Raw genomic sequence first — 27,033 nt, 5'->3', positions numbered from 1 at the left:
GCACCTCCCGCTCCAACCAAAAGCGCGCCCGTGCCCTACGTGCTGCGGAGCCGCCGCGGGGCCCTTCCCCTGCGCCCGCAGGAGCGCGGCGCGGGGCAGCGGCGCGGCAGCCCCTTCCGCGCCCGCCCGCCCGTCCGCCCGCGGAGCGGCGCAGCCCGGGGCCGGCGCGGGCCTGCGCCAGGGGCGGAGCCGCCGCGCGCCCACAAAAGCGGCGGGGCCGGCGCGGCGGCGGCGGCGGCGGGGGCTCGGCATGGAGGCGACGCGGGACTACGTGGGCTCGCTGGTGCGGTGAGCGCGCGGCCCGCGGCGATCCCCTTGGCGAGGGGCGGGTGCCCGGGCCGGCGGCGTCCCCTCGCCGGGGCTGCCGGAGGGCGGCCGGGGCGCGGGAGCCCCGCGCCGGCGGCTCCGAGCCCGCGGCCCCGCGGTGTCGGGCCCGGGCGGCCCGCTGCTCCCTCCCGCCGCGCTCTGACCGCAGCCCCCGCGGGCGGGCGGGCGCCTCTTCGGGGTCGCGCTGCTAAGGGGCCTCAAGCGTGGGGCTTTGCCGCGCCGGGAGCGGGGCGCTGCTGCTGCCCGGCCGGCAGGTGTGTCGCAGTGCTGAGGCTGGAAGCGACCTCCCCGCGCTGCCCCGCTGCCCGGGCCTGGCGCCCCGAGAGGCCCGGCCGCGCCGCTGGGACCCTCTGCGAGATGCTCGGAGGACCTGCTGCAAAGAGCTGAGTCTGAGTAACTTGTCAGTCCTAGCTCCTTAGGAGCAAAGGACACTCTCCAAGCTCCAGTGATTAGTAGACGGGGGGGTGGGGAACAAATCTGATCAAACCTAGATTGGAATAGCAAATAGCCAAAAACCTTTCAAGCCTGAGATGAAGTTCTGCTGAGGGAAGCACGAGTAGGAACTCTACAGTTTTAACCCCCATATCTCCTTTTCGAGGTATAACAACAAGGATGGGGGGCTCGAGGATACTGTCTGCCTCCAGCAAGTAGTGAAGCTAACATGTTGCAGGCTAAGATGAAGCTTCATTTCAGGCATGAAGTCGTGGTAGAGTTTATGGGCCACTTGTATTTAATGACAACTGACTGAAATTCAAGGCCTCTGATTGCATTTCAGTTGCTTATTACATGTAGAAAGGTCTAATTCTGTGCATCACTCAAATGCATCTTGTTATAGCTGCTGTTCTGGTATCTTTAAAACTATTGTTTTAGCAGAGAAACTGAGTCCATAATGCAGTAGACCCTCAGGTCTCCTAACTAATTTCTAGCTTTTTTTTGGCTTAGCTGTTACTGCTATTGTCATTTGTCTGTGAACTCTAACCTAAAAGTCAAACCATGCCATATTCTGAAGCCACTTGTGTTGTGCAACTTTGACTTTCTGAGTGTGAAGGCTGTTGCACCACATTCTTAGATAAACATACATGGAATATTGCAAACAAAGATAGAGTGAAATGTGTGCACAGGGCTCAAGGCAGGCTTTTAATCTTTTTTTTCTTCTCAAAATAGCTGAATTCATCTGTTGTCATTTCCCCCCCTCCCCTCCCCCCAGCCTTGACACTACACTGAATGCTTAGGGCAGTACCTGCAAGTCCCTTTTTAACTGGTTGCAGTTGTACAGAACAAACTGGATAAGATTCTAGAGTGTGGAGATATTTGCTTTTTTGATTATAAATACTTTTTCTGAGTTCTTGCATTTTCCACTGACATAGGATCCTTGCTCCTTTAGGGAAGAATGAAGACCTAATCCTTTCAACTTTAAAGAATAATAAAACAATGGTGGAGTTGTCTGTATCTAAGTCACTCAACTTTCTAATAAAGTTAGAAAGCACTTTATAATGCTCCCTGCATCTGTACCACTCATTTCCTGACTTGGCTTGATCAGCTTTTGGTTGGAAACTATTTTCAGTAAGTCCAATCTAGTAGAGATGTTCCTTGCATCAGGAATTCTTGTCTGGTTTCTGAGGACTGCTGCAGTAAAAGGTGATCTTTCTAGGAGCCCCAGACCTAGGCTGGGCTGTTTTAAATCTGTGGCCATGGGGGGGGGGGAGGAACAGGCTTTAGGCAACAGGCCCAGAAACAAAGGGTTTCATTCTCTTATCCAAAAGAGCATAAAAGCACAGAGGCTTCTGTTACCTAGTACCATTAATTGAAACCTCACCCTGCACTAGAAGCCCAGATTCACTACTTTGTAAGCAGAATTAGTTTAGATATGATATTGACTGATTTATTGAAACATAGATGAAGTGGCACTGATATTAAGTAACTACCCAAGACTTAGACTTCTGTTAAGTGACGGTCTGCTGGAGCTAATGGAAGTCCTGGTTTAGTAATCTTTTTTTTCCCCAACTTTTTTTTTCCTCTAGTAGAACTAGGAAACACTGTAAGGTGATTGATTTTTTTGAGTTCTGAAGAAGCTTCTGCTCAGAGCTGCAAAAATGGCTTATATAGCTGGCTCTACTAGTGCCTGAAATGAACCCTTGCTTCTAAATGATTTTGAGTCCTGCCCGTGTGCCCTGCCTCTGTATCAAGATGTATGTCATGGCTTTTTCTCATATGCTTTGCCTTTTGTGAGTGACAGCTTGGCTTGAGTAACAGGAAAGGAAATTGTTTAACAGGACTGGTATTTTGTCATCGCAAAAAAAAACAACTATTGGCAGTATGGTCATATACACTACAAACTCTTCTAGACTTTTTTTTCAATTCTAGTTTTCAAGTGTGTGAGGAGGAAAGGAGTTGTACTAGCTCTGAAAGTGTTGTCTCTTGTATCCTGAGCATCGCACTTCCTAACATCTACGTGACCTGTGGAGTCGCCAGCCCTGATGAGCTGAATAGGCTTCATACTTGAGGCAAAGACACGGGTGACTCAGAATGGGAGCTGCCCATGGGCTAGCAGGGTGACTGCGGCACCATTAAGTTAGTCAGTGAAGAGATCAACAGACACACMCGGTCTTAGCACACGTCCCCTTATGGATCTTAAGTGACTGCCCTGTGTCAGTGCTATTCTGTCAGTCTGTCCTTCTCCCTGGCACTGACCCTTCTTTGGAAGGAAAGTGCTTAGCCCTTTGACTGGAAACAGTGCCAGTTTCTGGAAACCACACTGACCATTTACCCTCACCCGCTTATGAGGAGAGCGGTTTCTACCAGCCAAATGTGTGCATATGTTAAAAGCTAGGGAACCTAGTTTTCAAATAGCATTACCAAGAAGGTATTCTAGCTTGAACTAGAATAACACTTCTGAAAATCACCCTCCTAAAAAAATAAATAAATAAAATAGCTCCTCCAGTAATGCCGGAGGAGCTGGTGAGGAGGAGAAACTTTTTTTTTCTCTTCAGATGAGAGATAGTAACCTAAAGCTGTGTAGAATGGCAGTTCAGGATGACAGCAAGAAGGAAATGAGTTTCTGAAACTCTATCTGCCTCTTTACAAAAATGGCTGCCCTCACATCCCAGAAAACATGCTTTAAAAAAAACAGGTAAAAGTTTTGGAAAAGATAGATCTTCTCCTTAGTGTGGACTTATACAAAAAGACAAAACTTGAACATTGTTTGTTGACTAACTTTATGCTATTTCATCATTGTTCTAGGGATTCCTGTAGTCACTCTTTTGATGCAGAGAAAGACTGCCAGTTCCCTTCATCCTCCTCTGTGAAAGTATATGAGAATAACTTTTTCCTCCATGAAGCTGATCTCTTACATTGATGTTGGAGAACAAAGCAGTGATGCATCCCTTCCCCACCTCTGTGCAATTTAGTATTAAGGAGCAATAGGCATTCAGGAAAGAAACCCCGAGAATTTGAGAGATGGAGTACTGTCTTACATACACAAGATCTGTTTAAAAACAGATCAGCCATTTCCTGGTATCATGTAGAAGGGGATTTTTGGCAAACTGTCTGGCTATTGAATTAACCAGTACAATTTGGCAGTAAAAAGTTATCGCTAGATGTAGATGGGAGCAATTCTGTACCTGGATGTGGGAGTAGACAGTCACCACTTATGTGCTCAGTTTTCCTAAGAGTACCTAAACAGTCACTATTAAAACATGTGATTGTTCAGGATAAACTCAAACATCTTTCTGGAAGTGTCTGAATTCTTCTAGGCTCTCTATCGTGCTCCAGCACTATTCATTATGTACTGTGATCTTAACTTTCACTTCATTTGACTCATTTCTTCTTTCGATACCTTAGGGCACAAATAAGTCTTATTTTGGCATTTCCGAAACTAGATGGAATTTTGTAGACTACAGATAGTATTTAGAAAATAAACAAGTGTCTTAGTCATTTGCAAGTCAATTATAACTATATAGAAAGGATCCATTTGCATCCTAATAATAGGTGTTTTGAATATGGATAATAAGAAAATTGTTCAGTCTTCCTGAAGCAAGTGCTTATCCTAAATAACTAGCTGAAAGTAGTCTTGTGAACCATCTGAAGGAGTGTTTATCTTGCAGGTAAAGAGAATGATCTGTACCGCTGAATGCAGTAAGAGTGGCTGCCTTTCCAGTTCACCATATTGTTAAAACTGTTGGCCTCACTGTAACCGAGACCTTGACATTGGCTGAGCTCAGTAGCAACTTGGCCCACATCTGCTCAAAATGGTTTTAATTTTAGAAGTGTTTTCAAATGTCACTGGCAAGAGAAAGTTCAGAGACAAGTGTCTGTAGGGCTATATAATATTTAGTTTTGAAAGCAAGCTCCAAAGTCTAACATGACCTGTGAATTACTCGCACAATGTGCTTATGTCACTGAACTCAAGAGTCCTTCTGACAATGCTTGACATGACTATTTTTGTAACTAAGCTGAAATTTTCTTTATCTTAGATCTTTGGTATCCATGGGAGCATCTGTGGGAGCAGTAACAAAACAGACCCTGTTCCCTCCTCTCATGCCTGCAGGGCGACCTTTCCGTGTATCAAATGCCTCCAGAAGCAGCCGGAAAGGAATTGTTGCGAGCAGCCTGCAAGAGCTAATCAGCAAGGTATAGCAAAAGTTCCCACTCTGGCTGAAACTTATAGTGAAGTACTGTCTCCCAGGAAGGTAACCCACAGGCTTCTGTTCTTCTAAAAATCATTACTGGGGAAGTTTAAGGGAATGTGGCACATGAGCAAGTCTTAATATTTAATGACAGGAAAAAAAGGATCACAGTGACATGCCACCTTTCATATGCTATAATCTATTTTATTGCAGACCATAGATGCCTTCCTTATATCTGCTGGAATAGTTACTCTGGTTTTGGAGGAAGATGGCACAGCTGTAGAAACGGAAGAGTTCTTCCAGTCCCTGGATGATAATACACACTTCATGATCCTAGAAAAAGGACAGAAATGGACACAAGTAAGTGCTCACTTGGAGACAGGGAAGAAGAGGAAGAAAACTTCCCCTAAAGAAGACAAGTGTTGCAGATTCATGTTAAGCCTTCCTGGATGATAAATCAAGTGTGTGTTTTGTTTTGTTTTCCTGCCCCTTACTTGAACATAGGACTGTTGACAAAGATCTGCCATGAATTGAATGAAATGTCACAACTGAAAACAAATTTATAGGGGAAAATCCCAGTTTTGGAGAAGCTCATTAATAACCTCATTCTTGAGCCTTTGTCTAACATAAAGGAAATTTTAGAGCAAAAATAAAAAGCTCAAATTAAGCAATACATAATAAATTTTGCTTTGGGGTGAATGCAGTAATAGTTTAGTGAAGACTAGAGAAATGCTTGTATTCAATCTTGCAAATGGCTAAAAGTTGTCATAAAAATATGATAGCCTAGGTGCTTTGAGATATTTTAAGAACTACTTAGTCTGGATAGCTTTAGCCTTCTAATGCTATGAAATTAGTGTCCAGTTTCGGGGTTTGTGTGAGAGTAACATAGCTGTACATTAATAAGAGTCAAATTCTTAAGTGCCCTTCCATGAAATGATTGTTGCTAGAAAGCTATCATCAAACTTTGTACCAGGTGCAGGGRAGGAAACTGCTGTCTGTAGCAGGCCAACCCATTTCTGTGTTTTTACATGCATAGCTCAATCTTGCCCCATTTTTCAGTCTCCTGTGGCAGTGTGGGCAGCTTGCATGTTTTTACTGTGCTGTCTCACTGGTTTATCAACCTGCTGCACCTGGGCTGTGAGCTCCAAGAGCAGAAAAGAAGTTGCAGCTAGGCATATGACTCTACCTAGCTCCTTCCCCCTCTGCCCTATGTCCTGTTTGGCATGGTTGCAGGACTAGCTTAAATGCTGCCCCTCTTCAGTATGTCCTGAATGACAGTGGAAGGGTACCACAACTCCACCATAAATCATTTGGAGTGTAGAGAAAACTCTGTCATGCTTCATCCAAATATCCTGAGTGCTAATGGGATATGCTACCAAGCATACCTAACTACATGTACATGCCCCAAACCCCTGTTGATGGGGGGCCAGTTGTTTGAGCTCAGCTCAGAGGCTATCAAAGTAAAAGAAACAGGCATAAAACTGCTGGCTAATGATATAGTACAGTGCTTAACTCAGTCATATTTATCTTGGCACTGTCTGAGCACTGGGGTAACAAGTATGAAAAGCCCCAGTCTTGCACAATTTTATTGCTTCATTTAACATGCAAAAACAGATTGGTAGCTGCCAAATTATTAATCTCTAATAAAATATGTTGAGTAAAGTTACTCATGTATCCACTAGATGTCTCTCTAAAGATGGGACTTGCTTACTAATTTTTTCCTCTTGGAGTAAGTGATCTAATCCTGAAAGAGTACAAGAGCTGCTTTCATTAAAACTTGCTGGGCAGGAGAGGCTGGAGTTAAGGTGGAAGACAACCTTCCACACTCCTCCTTTCCTTTTTCCTTTAAAAATTAGCATTAAATCCTAGGCATAATCAATAGTGGTTTCCCTCTCCCTGTTCTTTTAGTAAGAAAAGGGTGTTATGAGCCAGGATTTGAAATAAGGACTTAACTTTCACAGATGTCATCTTTGCAGCTATTGATAGGATTGCTAATTAGTATTGTGTTTCTTCCTAAAATGAAGGACCTAATGTCTTGCTTCCTGTTGAAACAGCAGGGACAGCTTCCACTGGGATTACCTGTGGTCTCAGCATAGCCTGAAAAAGAAACCGGATTAAAGTAAAGAAATATTCAAGAGGTGTTATGTCACTTTAGAACTTGTTCTAAAAAGACCCAGAAACTGGGTCTGTCTGGAATAGTTTCAGAGGCCTGATCAGGACTTGGACAAAATTATATAAGCTACAGACTTGCTTTTCTCTAAGTGCTAATGCTTTTAATTCTAATTTAGAATCGATTATGAACTAGCCCAAAGACTGAAATAAGTGAGTTGCTTCTGAAGAACTGCACCATTAGCAATTGTCTTGTCTTATTCTCCAGGCTTATAAACTATCTCTCCCTTTTAAATTAGACAAGAAATGGAGTCACCCCTATGAGACAAAAGAAGAAAATGGGAGTAGCTAACATAACATTTGATCTGTACAAGCTGAACCCTAAAGATTTTATTGGCTGCTTAAATGTGAAGGCCACTTTCTATGAGATCTACTCTGTGTCGTATGATATCAAATGTATGGGAGCAAAAAGTGTATTGCGGTAAGTATACACTTCCAAAGCTAACAAGGCATATATATTAATGACAAAAACCTGTGTTTGCTTACCAGTTCTGTGAAGCAGGTGTGTTTATAAACTTAATATTTTTTATTAATTCTTACAAATTGGTCAACATGCTGAGGCTTCCAGTGGAAGGTGGATAGATATCTTATAAAAGGTTAAAAAAAGTATGTATAACTTGCTATGGTTTTTCATAGTGGAATCTTAAACTTCCACCAAGACAAAACCATATCAGTTTGTACTCATAACACTCAAGGTACAGGCTTTTTTCCCTGTTTGAGAGAATTCCCCAGACTTTTGACTTGTTTGAAGAATACCGGAGGCTGAGGAATGAGTATTATGCTCTTTAGATGGGTACTTCAATAGGACAAAATGAGATAGGAATCTGAGCCTTAATGGCAGATTCCTATCTTGAAGCTTACTCAGATTTTGCAAAACCTGACTGCCGAATTCACCTCTTGAAAGGCATATGGAGACAACAAAAAAGAAAGGGAAGAAATGATACTCTGTACTGTCTTCAGTATTTGTCATCTGTACTAAGACTGTCACTTTTTTTAAGCAAGCTAATCTCTAAGCAAACTAACAGCCTAGAAAGGACCACTGCCTCCCCCAGGCCCAAGCTCTGGTGGATCCTGGGTTTGGCAGAACTGGCTGTTGGGAACTGCTGCCTCATGCAGAGGCAAAATAATACCAGTCTGTCCTGTCCACTGCTTTCAAGTCTTTGTGCCTTGTCAAAAGCAGCTGTGTCTGTCTCTGAAGAAATAACTCCTTCCCAGAGGTACCATACTTCTGCTTTGACAATTGTTTAAGTTACAGCCCTGAACTGCTCTACCTGACCTTTCAAATTCTGGTTGAGACATGGCAGTGTAGAGTTGCTAAGTTTTGAGGACCAGATCTACTCTGTACAGAGCAGACAGATCTGCATGCCTCTAAGCAGGGTTTACACTTCACCTGAGCAACATGTAGTCTTTAGTTTGAAGTGTTCAAGTAGTCCCTAGCCTCATGATGCAGGTCTTAAATATCATAATGCTAATCTTATCCCCCGTCTTATGTCTGACTGACCTCCCTACTGTACTTAGGTGGTCCTTTACATAATCTTTCAGGCTAAAGCTGGTGCGACTGTAAATGAGAATTTTATCTGATTGTTCTGCGGTAATTATACTGCTGTATACTATGCAGCACTGGCTTCATTAGAGTTTCTTCAAAGAAAAGGTCTGCCCGTGGACAGCTGCGCTCCTCCAGTTCCTGTCTTGTTCTGGCTCAAGAGGCTTGACAAAACTCTGATTTCTGGTTATCTGTTATGGCGATGAGTATCAGCACTGGAACTTGCAGTGTTAAAGAAAGAATTGTAAATGACAGTTCTGCCTGCCTGCCAACACAGTGCAGCTGGTGAGAAAGAAGTGGTGCTGGGAAACAGCTGAAGTAGCTGTGGAGTTCTAGAAGTACAGCTATTCTACAAAGACTGAGCTGTGAGGGAAGCACCAGCACAAGGGTGGGAAAATAGCCCCCTGGCAAAGAGAACAGTGAGAAGAGAGGCAATAACCTTGGACACTCTTCAATTTGACCGTGAGACAATCTGTCTCAACTTGCTACTTGAATTTGAGTCAGACTGTGTTAGTCCTTCTGCTAATGAGTGCCAAATTACTAACTCTGCCATATCCCTGAGCCCTCCCACAGAGTGTGAAGGGAAACAACTTTAAAAAGCTGCAGTTCACTGGTGGGAGGGGCTCACTGCCTGCCAGATCTGAGCAGTGCATTTCCCCTAATGGTTTCTCCCTGTCTTGCCCAACTGAAGGGTCAAATGTTCAGTTCAACAAATACTTCCTCAGTGGCTTACACGACAACTGCTCTCATGTGCAAGTGACACACTGCAGCTGCTCAAAAGCTTGGTACCAGGTGCAGCTTTCTTTACACTGTAAAGCTCCTTGGCCTGTGCTATATTGAGGAGGAAAGGACATACTGAAATGGCATGTGTGTGGGAAGCATAAATAAGGTACAGTACTTCTGAAGGCTTCCCAGGCTCTAAGTGGCAGTGTATTAAGTTCTTGGGAAGCACTGTATTTTGACTGCAAACATTCTTTAATTATGGTGGAAAAAAATGAATTTGCAGGAAGAGAATTTTGTTTGCATTCTCTGCTAGAACTCAAAGGAGAAGTGAATAGCAACAGTAGGTTCACAGTTGCATGGTTTGTTGGACAGGAATTCAGAAAGTTTTCCCCCTCTTTTGCAGAAGGGGAAGCCTGGTCTGGTTTCTGCATCTTCAGAAACTGGTCCCTTTCCAATTTTGGAATTGTTCCAGTTCTTGACTTCCACTTCCCTAGTGCCTTAACCTCATACTTGAGAAAGCCTACTTAACTTTGAGGGGATGAGGCTTGAATATAGCTCTCAGCTATATTTAATGATGTCCCCATTGTCTTTTGGAGAGTGGAAGCAAGACACAGATATGACTAAGCTGAAGAATAAGGGACCACTGAAATATGATCATCTCCATATCCTTGATATCCTGTGGTGATCCACAGTCTATACTATACACCCCTGATGCTTGCCTGGTTTTAGTTTATGGATCTGTACTGATTCTCACACCCTATTATATATTTGAATCCTGGAATTATTTTACTACTTTGAAGCATTAATTTGGTGGGAGCTGAGAATTCCTAAGGTTTGCTGTTTGGGTAGTGTTAATGCGCCTGGCTTCACTTGTTTTGCTGTAGGGCATCTTCTGTAATGTAATTGCTCAGCTTCAGTGCTAATCAAGTTTGATCTGTAGCTGGGAGACACAAGATGTCCTCTTAGTGACTGGCCTAAAGGTAAGAAGCAAAATATTCATGCTGCAGGAATGCTGCTGAGTTCTCAGGTAAAGTTAAATATTCAATGGTCCTCTGGTAGTTTGAGTGATGGTTTTGCAGAAGGCCTGTAGAAGTCTTAACAGGATGACAGACAACTTTGTTAAATGTGTTTTCTGGTTCTGCCTAAGCCTGCAACATGTCAACAGTTTTCTGTCAATCAATGGGCACAGAAGTAATTGCTCTAAAGAAGGCATAAAAGTGACCAGCTGCCCAGAAGTGAGGAAGACCAAGAGAATTCTTAAATGTATCTACCTAACTCATCTTAAAGAGCGGTGGGGGGGAAGGAAGGACATGACAATGTTGCTCTGCTGGTGAAAACTTTTTTAAACAAGTGGCTTTTCTTCTAGGAAGGTGCTTCAGCTAATATCCCATGCAGCACAAATAACTGGACAATTTCTTCTCTACACTGGAACTTACATGTTGCAGCTGATGGGTGAATATGATGAAGACGGCACATGTACAAGACCAAAGCAGGAGTAGTGAGCACAGCTGCACTTCTAATACTGGATCCTTTTACTTAAAGATGTTCTTTGCCCAATTTTGATTGTAATGATGTTAAAGTAGGGACTGTCCACTGAGGTGAACTAACCTTTTTTCCCCATGTGGGAATGCTTGTAGGCCTTAGCCATAAAATATGTTTGGTGTTCACAGACTCTTAACAGAAAAAGGATGGGTGCCTAATGTTTGAGAATTGGGCAAATGGAGAGAAGGCAAGTGTTTGCCGCAGCAACTAAAAATGGAGAATCAGTATACCTTGAAGCATGCAGGCTTTGTATCTAATTTTTTCTTGCACTGATCAAAACATGGTTTATGTTCATGGCTGTTTACTTGCCTTCTGAACAGACTGGGCTTTAAAGGGTTTGTTTGGGCTTTTTGATTTTTCGTTTATTATTCCCTAACACTGCTGGTACTAGTGTTCTACTGCACCTGAGGTACAAAAGGGTGGAGGGTACTTATTTACAATAGGAATGCATAATATAACTGAATTCTGGTTCAGTGACTGACTAATCACATGAAATCTAATTGGAGAAAGTGCAGCTACTAAGCAGAAGCTTAAAACTTAGCCTTACTTCTCTTAAAGTAAGTAAAAACACTTTATATAACTCCTTACATTTTTCTCCAAACCTACAGAAAGTTCTGGCTGGTATAACTCATACCAGTTGAAGAAAATGTTAAGCACTGTATAATTTGCCTTAGTTTCAGGAATATGGCTTACAGGCAACCTTCTGAAGCTTTCTTCAGAGGTTAAACCTTCACTTTTGTAATTTCTACTGTTCAGCTACAAGATGTGACGCTACATCCCAGGCTGTACTTAAGATACATGTAGCRTGGATCTGTAGAGACCCCTGAACTCAATGCCCCTGTGTTCAGGGGAGAGCAACAGGACACTGTCTAGATTTGCATAACATACATGTGCTCTAAACTGGATATTTGCAGTTTTATAGTCTACCAAGACAAGCTGTGTTAAAGGGCAAAGTTTTTATTCTTTAGATAGAATTGTCCAGAATGTCTTCTGCAGTTTAGTGAGCTGCTAGAATGACTTGTTTCCAGCGAGTGTCTCCTTAACAGTGTGAACAAAGTGGAAAACAAACAGTGCTGGGGATCTTTTGTCAAAATGCAGACTCCTGTTGTTGAAGGGAAAAAAATAACTATTGTTGTAGGGATTTTTTGAGGTTTTCATTTGCTGGCTTATGACCAGTTTTAGATACATGCTTAGATATATTCTTGCTCAAGAACAAAAGAGTTAAGGAGATGTCAGAGACACATTTACCTGTATCTGCTAACAGATGCTATCCAGGAAGAGAAACTCRGTGACAGGGAGAACCAGTGGGACTGGGGAAAGAAAGCAGTAGGAGCAAAAGGGAAAGGACCCCCAGATGCCTGCCACACCTCTACTGAGACAAAATTTGTTTCACTATCAGCTGCACTGATTAGCCCTCTTCTGGGGTCAGAAGGTAGAAGAAAACCTGATGTTCTAAAAGAGTAACAGGTGAACAGAAAGGAGCCAAGAATCATGGTTGGTGGTATCCATTCTGATCTATCAGCTGGGTTTGTTCACTTCAAATGTCRCTAATGCACAGAAATATTGCTCTCACTTTTATCTGCAAATTTCACCTTCATATGCTTATTTGTGCCTTCCCTTTAAGGATCTGACTTAGCTGAAGCTGCATCTTTCAAATCAGTTTGTTGTGATGAGAAGCAGCCTAAAGGCCAGTCTTAAAGGGACTGACAGACAAGTTTGCCAGGTCTCTGTTCTCTCTTCAGTAATGGTATTACAAATGAGTGGACAGCTAAGAAAGAAACCATGTTTTTGTTTGTTTGCCATCCACTTTTGAGTGTTTGCTCTTTTAGTGGCGGGGGGGGAGAAGACAAGTCTCCAGGCAAGGGAAGGACTGGTTCTTACTAATTTCTCCCAGGGAAGAATGGCTGCAACTTGTAGCACTGTCAAGTTTCCTTTAAAAGAAAACACTAAAACTACTCTGCAGCTACTGAGAAAGAGGTTATATTAAAATGAAAGCTTCATACTTCATGTGCATTGCTCCCCCCAAAACACTCCGAAATAGTGATTGTTGGCCAAGGTCTTTCTACCCATATCAAGGAATAGCATTTAACTGATGCAGTGCAAGGGCTTTGTCACTAACTCAGCTCTTAAGGGCTATTTATTCTATTAAAACAAGCCTGTCTTTCAAAAGTAAACTCTGCATAATGCTCCTAGGAATATGTGTGTTGAAAATGGGAGCACCAACATTAAAAAAAAAAATTTGCATTGTTCAATATTGGACTAACCTATAAATTGCCTCTTCAACATCTGTAATACAAAAGCTTTTGCAAGTCTGAACTGTGTAGATCTCAAATTCCAGCCTTCCATAGCTAGAGGGAATTACTACAGAACTAACACTCCATAGTTTTCAGTGGCACTATATTAAAATTTAACAATCTAAAAGACTAAGTCAGTATGAATTTGAAATGTTTTCAAGTGGCTGCTTCTTTGAGAGCTTTACATGTTAAACTTGAGTTGTTGAAGGTCATCTGAGCTGCAAAGTCTCCATCTCAAAGTATCTCTGTGTTCCAGTTCAAAATGCAAACAGCTGAACAAAGTAACTCAAATTTGGCATTTCCTCACAATGGGAAAAGTGTCTTGGGAAGTTCTAAGTGTTTGAAATAGCTCCATTGCTACTGAATCTGAATTTTGCTACAGGTATAGGTATACAGGTATATTTAGTATTTGGGGGATGATATTAGCTACTGTACAAACTTTTTTTCCAGAGATAGTTTTGGCTTTGAGTCAAACTGGAGTGCATAATTCTCTGAATTGGAGCCACTTTGATTTTTACAGCCTGCTGCAGAGACATAGCTTTCACTTCAACAATACATAGTACACAGCAAAGAACTTCAGCATTTTTTAGCTTCCAGAAAACCACATGCAAGTGGTGTGCACTATCTAGTAAGACAGATTTTAAAAAAGGCTCTTAACTGCAGGTATGCAGAGATGAAGCTAGCTTTTCCACTTAATTTTTTAACTTTAATTTTTATTTTTTATCTCATTTAATAGGCACTAGTTACTGTTGCAGTCAAGGCTTGGTAGCACTGAAATGTTGAAGGTGTGAAGCATGTTTACTGCCTCCTTGCTTGCACCAGCCCTTTTGCCTGTTGCTTTGCATCACTTACCAACAATCCAATGCACCAAGTCATACTCTCTAGTTACCAAAAAAGGAATTTTCACTGAAGTACTAGATCTTGTTGACTCAGGCACTATTCATGAGCTGCAGGCAAAACAAAGCTGCTCTCTTCACAACTAGAATGAAGAATCTGCTAGCTTCTTTTGTGTGTGTGATTCAGGATTTATCATTACTTCATTTCCTTCCTTTCATAAACACATGAAGCTGTTGCTTTCTTACACCTTCCTATTCTTTCGGGAGAAATGTGATTACGAACCCTTCCATCTAGGGGGAGAGGATAAGGCAGGGTCTAAATTCCTTAGACCATTTGGAATATGCTCTAGGAAACCTCCTGAATCCCTTCCCTGCGGAGAAGGGAGTGGCTAAAGAAAGGAAAAGGGGACTTTGGGCTAGAAGGTACAGTGTGTAGAGAGGTAGGTGTTTGAAAATTAGGAAATGTTGGTAATTCTCAGTAGTACTGTGAAGATAATTACAGTGCATGTGATCATTTGTAACTGACTAGAATTATAATTCTAAATCATTTCAGCATACTTCTTCCTGAGATAGCACTTGAATTAAAGGCACAAGCTTCTTTTAAGTGTTTAAAACTGAAATACTAAGTATATTTTTGATTTAATACCTCTGGTTTTACTAGACATACTAACATAATTAACATGTCACTTTAGCTATGTATTAATAAATGAATCCTTATGGGGTTTAAGCATTTATCATTTTGCTGTTTCTACCTTACCTTGTTATATATTAATGTTAAAATATTTATAATCATAAGTATTGTTGCTTTTCTAAGGGAGAAGATGGTGTTTTACCACTTCACAACTTTCAAGTCCGCTAGTTTAACTTGCTATGAAATTAAGATGGGCAGGTATTATAATGTGTCAATGATGGCAAGATTTTCTGATACGTGGTGCCAATTTTAAGAAATACTGTCCATGAATAAATATATTCAAATGATGGCTTTGGATGATATCTCTATTAATTTCCAGGATAACTTATTCATTAAATAATCATGAATGTTAACAGATCTATGGTCTGCCACAGGCAGTTTCAAAATGCTGGACTGCAGCGCTGAGGTAACTGGATACTATTATAAGGCTCTCAACTTTTAACTCTCCTGCTGACTCACTTTCTGGCCTCAGAGAAACCATGCAAACTGTTTCCTTTCATATGAAAGGAATGCCTTCCTCCATCTGCTTTACCAAAGCTGCAAAAGCCTGCAAACTACTGAGTATAGGAGAAAGAAGGCTTGGGAAATCTCYGGTAGGAGTTGCTCTTTTTCATTAAATATAGGAAAGACCAAGAATCTAGTTTGTAATGCCTCATGGAAAACTCCCTGCAGTCATATGTACATACACAATAGTACATACTTTCTTTTTGATTGCATGAAAATATGAATTTAATTTAGTGGAACATCTAGATTTCTCTAATCCAGAGTTCATTTACGGTCTTCAGGAGAAACAGAATGCAACAGTGATACCAATGTAGCAACTTCTGCCTACTAAGTACATCCTGAAATCAGCTTAAGTGACAGTTTTGCAGAGTTTCACTATTGATTTGTATCTCTTATTGAACAGTTTCCCCTCTTCTGGGAGAACCAATGTCTGTTTTCTTGCTCTAGAAAAGTGCAAAAATAGTCTCTTACAGAGAAAAAAATAAACTGCCTATGATTTAGCTGGACAGTAAAATCAGCAAATCTGACTGAGAATATTTTTGGAGTGGTTATTCACAGCTTTGTTTACAGATGCAGACCCCAGTTATGGCCTGGACAGGGTCAATAGTTTGTATCATGACATGACTGCTGATAAAATACTTGCTGACCTCAATCTTGAGTTGTTTTGTTAGATATTTCTAAAGTCACACATCAATCTGAGCTGTTCATAGTAGGCTTCTCCTAGCGTATTCTCAGTTATGAATATTTACTAATAAATGTTCACCCTCATTTGAAAAAACATTAAAGTAGTACTATTAATTAGTTTATGAAGTAGCTAATGAAATGTAATATTAGAAATACAGTATATCCTAATAAACTCGAATTAGTAAAACATGTCCCTTGCAGTTCCAACATAAAAAGCACATGATCATCATTTTCTAAAAAGTTTGTTTTACTAATTAGCCAGAATAAATGATGTAATATAACTATTGTCAGCACCACCAGGGTTTTGTGAACCCTGTTGTGTATAAAAAGCAACCGTACTTAAGGAAACAGTAGTTTAATGGCATGTGGACAATTCATCTACTATAGAACTAGAGAAATTTCAGACATCTGAGAAGTCCTTTAAAGTCCAGTTAGGTATAATAATTTCTGATCATTTTATAATTATACTGTGAAGTCCATAATCACGTTAAAAATATTTTTAATTACAAAGCATTTTGCTTTGCTTAGGTACTTGACTTGGTTTGCTGCTTGTCTTTATTTAGTAGTGTTTTTAAATGCTCTTCCCCCACCTCCAAAATCAGGAAACAATAAGCAAGAAAACATAAATAACCTTATTTAAGAAAAAGAAGGATTATAGACTTATTACTGAACCAGACACATTGGAAGTCTATAGAGGTACTCTATATTTTTCTCTTGAAAAGCTGAAGTGGAAATGGTATTGGTTTGGTGACTTCTGGACCAAAGGTACTTAATTTAGACATTTTCCCAGCTGCAGCTTTCCTGCTTTCTTGTCTGCTTAGGGAAGCTGCCTTGAAAAGCTGTTATGGAATATTGTTCCAATCTGCATCTGGCTCCCTGGGTGAACATGCTTTCCAAATTAAAGTCAGCATCTTCCATGATAGCTAATATGTTCTCAGAATTGATTATTCAACAATAAACCCCATTTTATCTGAAATCAGCAATTAGTAGTTGCTACAAAGAGCTATTCCCATTTCCCTATACAGAAAAGCTATTTCATCCTTGGATGGGGTGATAAAGCTGGTTTTACTCATCGTTATAAGCATAGTCTGCAAACTACATTAATGTCAGAATTTCATCTAGATAAAGAGTATAGTCTGTAATGGAATTTCACCTCTGTGATCATTAGATTCAGTAAACAATTATCTTCTCATATTTCTTGGTCCTAACTGTCCCTGATAGGGTACCAGTGCCTTAGTTTTCACAAGATCTGTGATCAGTGAAAACAAAGCAGTTTTTGTCACCAGCAGCATCAGCAATGACTAAAGGCAGTAGTAGTCTGGTCACTTTTGTTTCTTTGACTTCCACCTCGCTGAAGATTTTTTTCCAGAAAATTCCAGCTGCTGATAGAGGACCTCTGCTTTTCTCTTGGAAGCTCCCACCACTTTCACACTGCTCTAGCTTTTCTTCATCTAAACCTTTCTCTGTCTGATACTGTTACCCAATGTCACTAGCTTCATGCACTCAGTTCCTTCTGCTATTTTTCTGTGCCTTGCTCCACGACCCCCTTTATACGTGCTATCTGTTCTGCTATTCAGCTTGTGGCCTCCTATCCCCTTTTCCAGATTCACTTCTGCCACATTCCAACAACAACAAAATACTTAATGACTGAAGAAAAGCATGGGGGGTATCTTTAAAGCTACTGCAAACCAAAAAAGAAAAAAGAAGTCCTATCTGTCTTGCTCTCTCTGTTGTTTATACTAAGTGTTTTCAGGCAGAAGTGGTCTGTCTCTGTATTTATGTAGCATTTTTAGCATAACTGTGCTCTGTATTAATGAAGTTGTCCTGACATACAAAGTTTTTGACCACTGAGGGCAGCTGTCTATTCCTGACAGATCATATAGGCCACACTTAACATAATTAAAAGTTTCTATTCAATATAGAGATGTGACACCACAATGAAATCATCTGACACAACAGAGCTGTATCTCTCTGCAAATTTTCTGTGCACAGGCAGTAACTGTGTCTCCACACCCTTCACACAAAGTAATGGCATTCTATTGTGCAGGCAACCTATATTGTAATCCCATATTCTCCTGTATTCTGGTACACTGTTTAACAAATGGACCATGAAAAGGATTATTCAATGTGGGCAGGCAGTGGGTTGAACCCTGGCCATAGGCCAGACTGACCTCTTACATTCTTAGCATTCATAAGCCTTTAAATCATTAATATGGTAATGCTGCTAATAGGCTGCAGTCTGAGGCAACAGCATAGTTGCTCAGTCTCACTACTGCAGAGTGATTTTCTAAAAGAAAAATGATCAGTTCTCTGTGTGTGAATGTTGTTTTCCCCTTYTAATTCTTGATCAGTAGTTTTCTGAGTGGGATTCTTCAGCTGTTTACGTGCAGTCAGTATCAGACCACATTCCTTCAGTGGCAGTACCCACCCACCCTTGACAGTGTTAAAGATTGTCCTGTTAAAAATAAGCCAGGCTTTGTTGAGTTGCAGCATCTGCAGTGCTGTTTGTACTAAGCCTGGATGGAATTGCGAGGAATGGTGCTCTTCTTGCAAATGTAATCTGAGAGAATCATTTGTCAAGCAGCCCAGAAGTGGTATGCTGCTTTGGTTTGGACATGTGTGACAAATGAACAGGAGCTATGTAAGTGAGTGAAGGGTGGCAGCCAGGAGCTGCTCACCATCTAAGAAAGAGGGAAAAGAAGAAAACTGTGGCTCACCTGTGAAACCCGAGACCTGGAGAGAGYAATTTATAATTGATTTTAGCTGCCAAATTACTCTTATAAAATAATGTTTCTCACAGTGAGATGAATCACTTTTATTTGAAAAGCTACACATTTCCGCCTAAACATATACTTTGCTTAGTAAGTATTGAATAACTGGCTGTCTAGACAGGACTCCAACCCATTGTCTTAGAGGTCTATTGCTTTTTCTTTGTTCTCAGAGAATAAAACAATGAGAAGTTATTTTCTGTAATACAGCCTACACGTATCCTTTCTCCCTTCCCCTCCTATACACTAAATACAGATCTCTACTGTCAAGTGTTGCAAGGTGTTTTTTTAAGCAGACTGTGCTGGATGGGATAAGATGCACGTGCTCTCCTACTTCAATAACAAGTTAAAAGACAAGAAACAACGTCTAGAACAGAAACATTGGTTGTGCTTGGACCTGACTTGCATAATTCTAAATGACCTGAGGGAAAATATAAGTAATGGACTGATAAAGTTTGCCAATCATATAAAAACCTTCAGGGCAGTCAAAACTACAATCAGTTGGAATGAGTTTCAGAAGTATTTCTTTATACTGATTTGAATAAAATAGTACCTGATTAAATTTAATATCTGTAACTGCATAACAGGGAAAAAACAAGTCCTTGTGTCTACTGTGAGGGGATCCAATTTATCTGTCGCTACTTTCAAAAGACATCTTGGAGTTAGTGTATATAGTTCAGTGAAAATATCAGCTCAAAGCTCAGCAGCAGCCAAGAGGGCAAACACGATGTTAAGACTTATTCAAACACAAATACAGAACGGAGCAGAAAGCATCATGTGCCACTGCATAAATCTATGGCCAAGGTTTGAATGCTGCGTTCAGTTCTGGTCACTCCTATTTCCAAAAGGCCACCTTAGAGCTAGTACGGATACAGAGAAGGGTGACTGTCACAGGTATGGAATGTCCTCAAACACGGGGACATTAATTAGACTAATACTTTCGGTTCAGAAAAGGGTGCACAGGAAAAAGGGTAAAACAGAAATACTAAGAACTTTACCTGACACAAAACTACAACAGTCATTAGGAACTGTTAGTCGCTATTTTTCAAAACAGAAGAATCATGGAGCACCAAATTAAGGTAGCAGCTTTAAAATAGAAAGTACATCTTCACAAACAGAATTCAACTGTGTCAGTTAATGCTGCATGATACTTTGGAGGCTGAAAGTGTAACAGAGTTAAAAAAGCAGTTATGCACTTTCATGGATGCTGCAAAAGGACTGTTAAATATGAYGCTCCAGATTCAGTCTTTCGTTCAACAAATTACTGATTTCCAGGACTTAGAAGGACATGCTGGGGGAAGTGTCACTATACGCTTTCCCTAGCACCCATCACTGGCTACTGACAGACACATAATGCTAGACTAGACAGATCTTCAAATACAGCTGCTGCCAGGGTACTCATGTGGTCAGAAGATGCTATTTCTTCTGATAATCTTTAGCGTGACTGCTCTCTAAAAGATATTTTCTCCCCATTCTGATGTCTCCCGCACTCAAAACACTAAGAGTGTACTGATAAGCACCGTACTGTATTGGCATCTGTTCAGAGCTGACTAAACTCCAAACACAAGTCAGCAATATCTCAGATTCATCCTCCTCCTGCAGCTGTACCTCTCACTCACTGTGTGATACAGATAATGCGGAGTATACGTTCCAGCTAAAATTTGTTTTCACTCTGTTCCTCAAACAACTCAGACCTCAAAATCTCTGACATGCAGATAGGCTGCAGGGCTGAATGTAGATAAATTCCTGCCTTAATTTGGTATTTCTGTGCTCTTTTGGCTGCAGCTGTAAGAAAACACTAAGCTAGATACTTTACAAACTTTGCTGAAGACACAGTGTAGCCTGTTCTCTGGATGTTTGTTTATGTAGCTAGGTCACCTATTAAAATGGAAGTTAAAAACATAGCCACACCAAACACACATTCTGCCTGACATAACAGGCAGGTACATGCCTATCTCTTCTACAGCTGCTGCAGCTGTTGCGTAAAAATAACTACCACCAACCCTGCAAAAAGTCCTGTCTGAATGATAACACTGAGGCTGAAAACAAGGAGAAACAAAGGGCTGAAAGAAAATGCTGGTTTACAAAGGACAAAAAATGTGTTAAAATGAAAATACAGTAAGGCTCCCAGTGCTGGAAAGCGCAGAGGCAACTGGACTGAAACACACGTTAATATTCAGGCTTCAGCTTTCAGTATTTTTCCATTCATCTCGTCAAACAGTGAGAAAAGTGTGTGAAGATGCAGCTGAGAAACGCCTTCCGATGAAATGGCAGAATTCCTTCAGTGTTACTTGGATCTCTCTCAGACACATTAAYTTCATACATAAACATATTTGGCCCTGACTTACTGTACTTGCTGTGACCTTCATTTTAACATTAYGAGGTTAGATCACATCTTGTATACCGAGATGCCAACAACAGCATTACCTCTACTGACAGCTACTGTTACAAAGCAGACAGGTGGGCAGCATTAAAGCATTAAAGCAAACCCTCAGTACTCAGGGTGAGCATAGGTGGCAATTAGTGACACCACAGCAAGGGGGGGGGAGGGAGGAACAAAATGAGAAACTGTTTGAGGACTGTATGAAATATGGCGACTTTCCTAGGAAAAATATAGAAGCTACAAAACACCTACAATAAATATATATGCTGGCTTTAGCCTTATTAGACAGCATGCTTTTGTGTTTGCTGCTGTGTCCCTTCCCCTTTTGAAAGGTTTGACCCTGCCAGCTAGTTATAGGGCTGTTTCTAGACTTTCTGCAACTGCAGTATCTGTGGGACTCATGTGTCTGTCAAATTTGGTCACCATAGGTCAACATACTGAAAAAGTGGTGGTGGAGATACACATGCACACACTTGCACAGAGCATGTCTTCCCACGCTTCCTCAGGAAGCCAGGCCAAAAACCAAAGCCAAGCCACTAGGACTTTTATCTTTTTTTTAACATGAGAAGCTTTTAGACTAATGAGGAGAGAAGGAAACTGCACTAACCCTGGGACCTTCCTCTTCAAGGCTACTGTGGGGTAAGTGGCATTTACTAGCCTGCTACAAACTGTCAGAGAGAATCCACCATGTGGATTATGCTTATTGCTTTGGTAGTTAACATAAATGCTAACCAGCTTTATGACACTGGATGGACCCTTTCTGATATTCTTATATATCAAAATGCAGCATATTTTCCTTCTGAAAAAAAGGGACTAGTAGGGAGTAGTAGATATCATGTTAATTCTTCTGCTATGACATGAACTTCTCTATAGTCCTTAAAAACTCCTCCAGTAAATAGAAATAGTTGYAGCAACAACACTGACATAAACACAAATGTGTTTCCTGAAAAGCAGGAAGTAGCTTAACAATCATATCATATGACCAGCTAAATACAGAAGAACTTTGCTGAGGTTTTTCCAGGGCGTTAAAGCAAATTTCCGTGTGATCCTGTGGGAGAGATGACTATTGCCTGGCCTGCTATTACTGGAAAATCCTTCTACACTGTAACATGGGCACTTTACACATTTTATCCTGCCTTGTGAAATGCATCATTCTGTACGTCTCCACTTTTATTTTAGCCTTTACAAGAGCAAGAAGTAGATGAGAAAAGTTTAAGACAGAGATTTTTGGTTTCTGTTTATCCAAAAACCCATGATCACAGGCAAAGGCCCTGCAACCTTCTCCACATTGCCCCACCAATTTGTCAGGACCATGAAGCTGTAGTCTTCAAGGAAGCTGGACCTCCTACAGGAGCGATATGAGTATTTCGTTTGCTGTTGCTCTCTGATATCACTGCTAAGRCTAACAGCCAAGATCCTTGTCAGTGCCGACTGACAGGAGCAGAGAAGAACTACATGGAGCTCCCATCGGCGCACCAAAGATTTGTCCAGTGGAAATAAACTGTTCTAGGCTTTCACCAGCCAGAAATCTCAGACTGATCCAGACTAGGCCTAGCAGTCAAACGTTCCTTTTTCCACATCCTGTCTATCATAAAGGATCATGCCGCTCCCCCCTAAAATGCGAGTGTGGACCTCTGTTACTATTTAATTTTATGCTTCCGTGCTTGGGAGGGAGAGATATTTTGAGAATGTAAGTCATGTAAACTGTTCAAAAGGCTTTCTGGGACACGAATTTGCAAAGTATAGCTGATAGTCTGTAGCTATTGGGACAGCTTGCAGATTTTCCAGGGCTAAATATATTCACTTTTTTTGTGGGGAGGATTGAACAGCAGAAATTGAGGCAGAATTGCAAAAGAAAGGAAAAGCAACTGAAACAATGAAAAGGGGGAAATCTGCAAGTAAAAATCTTAAGAAAGTTTTCTTCCTATTTTGTGCATAGAGAAAATAATGCATACTCTAAATATTAAATTAGGCCAAGAAGTGAATGGGAAGGAAAACAAGAATATGACTGAGTTAAAAGGGTTAGAAGTCAATATGCATTATAGGTATCTGAGAAACAGACTACTTAGCAAAATATAACAAATAAAAATCCACTGTACAGAACTGACACTGTGTTCCTATGCTAATCTATTTATAAAAGGGATTTCATGGACTCGATCAGGTGAGCCACCTAGGGAGAAATCTTTAAAGACTTTTAGGTGCATTAAACTTCCAAGAGGTGTTCAGTTGGGTTTTAAAATATATCCATGAGTAATCCATTGCAGTTATGTACATAGTAGGATTTTGAAACACCTAAATGCCTTTAAAATCATGGACCAAGGCTATAAACACTTAAAGAGAATGTACAGGCTTTTGCATCTGCAGGTTATAATGGCACCTGGATCTCCTAACTCAGCTAAACTACGAAGTAAACACAAACATGGATCAAAAGGATTTGAAGGTACATTTACATTCAATGACCAACAAGTGGGTGTTACTTCTTTTCAGACTACTAGCAACAAAACACAGAGAAACTGCAGGTTGATTCAGGTCTGACTGAGCATGAGAATGTATTTAAATAGTTATAAAATGTGTACAAGTAAGATGCAAATACTTTGGGTAAACTGTTGCTCACCTTCATCTACATCGACAGTTCTAGTCTTACACTTAGCTAGTTACTTTGTATGTGTGGGAAACAGGCTAAAGTTTTGGCCTCTAAACATTATTTAGGCTTGATGAACTGCTACTCACAGACAGTAGGTGAACCTTTGGAAGGAGACGGACACTGGTTGCTAAAATCTAAATAGCTTTTGAGGAGGCATGTGGATTAAAGGTTCTACTACATTAGCCAATATTCCCTCACAGATTCTTGTATCTTCACTGGCCTACCTATATCCATTATTTGCTTTATCCATATTTTCCTGGGTGAGGGGGCTCTATATTCTTTGTGCACACATGTGTATGGAGGTCTCAGTGCCAGCAACTGGAGTGGGGCCATGAGGGAGAGGGGCTGTGTCTGTGATGCCAGCAACTGGAGAGACCAGAGTGCATACACATTGTGTGGGTCTACATGGCAGTGTGTAATCACTAGCGAATATGAAGGCTAGCTGGTGAGTAGGATGAGAGGCTTGGGAGCCAAGTATTAGAGCAGCCATAAATTTGGGCTGGATATTGGAGAAACCAGAGGGGCCTGAGACTTGGCTCCTGGAGGGAGCAGGAGGTCCAAGCCAGCTACCAGAGAGACTGTTGGGTCTGAGGGTTGTCTACTGTTAAGGTCAAATTCTGGACCAGCTGCCTGGGAGGCTCATCTGCATATTTGTGTCTCTTTGTGTGAGGCACCTGGGAAACCAGGGGATCCAGGGGCCAGCTACTGGGTAAACTGAGTGTCTAAGGCCAGTTACTGAAGGGATTCATAGTGTGTGTGTGGGTGTGTGTAGGTCTGAATACCAGCAACTGGAGCAGGGCTGTGAGCCTTGAGGCCTTGCATGTGCAGGTGCCGACAACTAGAGAGACCAAGGATCCAGTGGCCAGCTGCTGAATAGACTGAGTGTCTAAGACCAGCTACTGGAGGGATCCATATTGTATATATGTATGTACGTCTTCCACTAATGGGCTTTCCTCCTGACCAGCAGAGAAAGGAACAAAATGAGGTTGCTGGTGCTGTTTGTGTTTGTATGAGTGCTGTGTTTTCTGTCTGTGTTGATCAGTGTGGCCAGCCTTGTGTATCTGTGTGTGGGGTGTGCGTGCATGCGTGCATGTGTATGTGCTTATTAGGAATACGTGCTCAGCCTCACTGCTGGCTGGACCTGGGAACATGGAGCTGTGGTAGCCTCAACTCTCTTGGGCTACTGGATTCAGCAACCCCTAACAACTACCTTTTTGTTTTATGTTTTTACATCACATAAGGTAACAGCTTCTTGAACTATGCCTAGGCTCTTTTATGCCACTAGAGTAAACATGCTTTAAAAATAATAATTTCAGAAAGACAATGCTATAATGATTATAAGAATGATCTGGGGTCTAGTCATCAGAGCACAGGATGGCATACCATTGAGAAGTCTAATCCTGGCTCTGACACACAAGGCCTGAAGTTGAAAAATCTTATTCACAGAAGTCTTCCATGGGTGCACTTTCACAGCTGATTTTTGGGACCAATTAACATGGTTTGAGATTTGCAACAAGCAAAGCCCACTCAGACAGACTTGCTGGAATATGTTGGGAGGTTGTGATCCAGAGACTGAATTTTAAAAGGTGACATACCAGCAGAAATGATCCTAACAGGATACAATGACCTGATCAGGCAAGTATGAGCCTCACAACAATATATGGAAAGATCTGCAAAGTGTGGGGAACTCAGGCCTGGAGGGCATATCCAAGGACATATAGATTCAAGCAAAGCCCAGGATGACCTCACTAATTAGGCTGCTGAGCAAATAGCTTGCTCATGGATCTCTTCCAAAAACGCAGATCACAAATAGAAGGACACTTATTTGAGTCCTTCTGCAGAGAAAACGGCACAGAGTAGCCAATCCTGCAGTGGTGGCTGCTTGCAAGACAAACATGCTGATCCTCCAGCTGCTTCACTGTTSTCAGAAAGGCATTTGACTCCATCTAGCATAGTGTGTGTGGACTACTCTGAAGTCATTTGCCATGGGAAGGTAGCTGCTAGCCCTGCTGAAAAGCATTTACGTAAAGGCAAGGTTGGAGCGCAGAGTACTTAGTCTAGCTGACATCAGTCATGTCACAGCAATGTAAGGGCAGGTAGGAAGGAAGGGGCCTCTCAGGCTAGAGACAGATTTGTTTTTTGGGGGTGGGCTTGGGGGTTATTTATTAACTGATGGGGGTTATCTTGACTATGTTCTAAACTGCAGAGAGCTCCCAAGGTTCTTCTCCTGGAGAGTTCCAGCTGGGTCACTTTTAACCAGACAGGTAAGACACAAGGACAGGCAGTGAGGTTCTGCAACTCTGACCACAAGGCTGGTCTTGCACAACAGAAGAGATGCAGTCAGAGAGCAGAGATGTGTGCAGACAGATGAATGCCTCCTACGAGGGCTATATATCAGAATACGCTACGTAGACAACAGCATTCCACACAAGAAGAGTCATATGGGCATTAAAGCAGGCAGCCAGGCTAGACAGCTCTTTTCCATCTGGGAAACCATCAAACAGTTACCTACAGGAATCATAAAGGAAATACAGCAGTTCTGGGTGACTTGTTTCCTCTCTGGAGGGGAAATAAAATCTCCCTTTTCACCAAAAACGAAGTTATTCAAACTATGCATATTCCAGGGCATGCTCTGTATTGCGGTGACATGAGCTTTCAGGAAAGCGGCTCCATAAAGACTGCTAGCCTTCCCAATTACATGTTTCAGGTAGTGGCTTGTTATCTGCTGGTAAAACCACATCACAAGACGGAGGTGCAGAGACAGTGGCTGACGAGATAACGAGAAGGACCACCCTTGTCTTCTTCGGATACTTCCCTCTCGATGAAGGTCGCAATCTGCCTGGCAGCAGGCCAAAACGGCCAAGGAATAACAGGACAAGACAAAGGTTTCCCTACGCATAAAACAAGGACAGGACTTACTTGATGGGTGCAGATAACACACCGGTGTTTGTCAAACGTATTTTGGACCAGAAGCAAAACGCAGATGAGGAAGAGCCAGCTCTGCAGCGGAGCTGCCTGGGATTCTCCTTGCGGATACCAGTGTGGAAAACAGCGCTCCGTAGGAACAGTTCCTCTCTGACTTACCTAAAGCAAAACCACAACGAGCAGCCGGATCAGCAAATTGGCCAAACCCTCCCCGGCCGCTCGCAGCGGCGCTGCCTCTGCTCACAGCCGCCGTCGCCGGAGGGTGCTCAGCGCTGTGCCCCGCCGAGCGCCGCTGACCCCCGTCGCCCCCGGCCGCACAGGCGCGCTGGGGCGAGGAGCCCCCCCCCGCGGGCACAGGGTCATCGCTACCGGGCT

The 27,033-nt window shown here is 41.9% G+C and overlaps 1 protein-coding gene across 3 annotated transcripts; it reads left to right on the top strand.

The window, feature by feature from the left end:
• The first annotated feature begins 225 nt into the window (after positions 1-225).
• CIDEA (cell death-inducing DFFA-like effector a) lies at positions 226-15,039 on the top strand. Of its 3 annotated transcripts, none has more exons than XM_026063061.1 (5): positions 226-288; positions 4,800-4,956; positions 5,166-5,312; positions 7,361-7,542; positions 10,754-15,039. In XM_026063061.1, the coding sequence occupies exons 1-5, from the start codon at positions 251-253 to the stop codon at positions 10,884-10,886; spliced, it is 657 nt and encodes a 218-aa protein (XP_025918846.1). In that variant the 5' UTR covers positions 226-250; the 3' UTR covers positions 10,887-15,039. The 3 variants fall into 3 exon arrangements, with proteins under 3 accessions (XP_025918846.1, XP_025918848.1, XP_025918847.1); XM_026063063.1 differs by having other exon boundaries at positions 10,758-10,862; XM_026063062.1 differs by having other exon boundaries at positions 246-283.
• Positions 15,040-27,033: the final 11,994 nt, after the last annotated feature.

Source organism: Apteryx rowi, unplaced genomic scaffold (genome assembly GCF_003343035.1).
Source record: "Apteryx rowi isolate R43461 unplaced genomic scaffold, aptRow1 scaffold_199, whole genome shotgun sequence".
Taxonomy (NCBI): Eukaryota; Metazoa; Chordata; class Aves; order Apterygiformes; family Apterygidae; genus Apteryx; species Apteryx rowi.
This window is presented reverse-complemented; position numbering and strand designations above follow the sequence as displayed.

Bases quoted from the DNA above. Each gene is read 5' to 3' on its own strand.
- CIDEA (XM_026063061.1), top strand. From the start codon at position 251: ATGGAGGCGACGCGGGACTACGTGGGCTCGCTGGTGCG. The intron at 289-4,799 runs GTGAGCGCGCGG...TCTTTATCTTAG, and splicing joins TACGTGGGCTCGCTGGTGCG to ATCTTTGGTATCCATGGGAG. The intron at 7,543-10,753 runs GTAAGTATACAC...CTTTTCTTCTAG, and splicing joins GGAGCAAAAAGTGTATTGCG to GAAGGTGCTTCAGCTAATAT.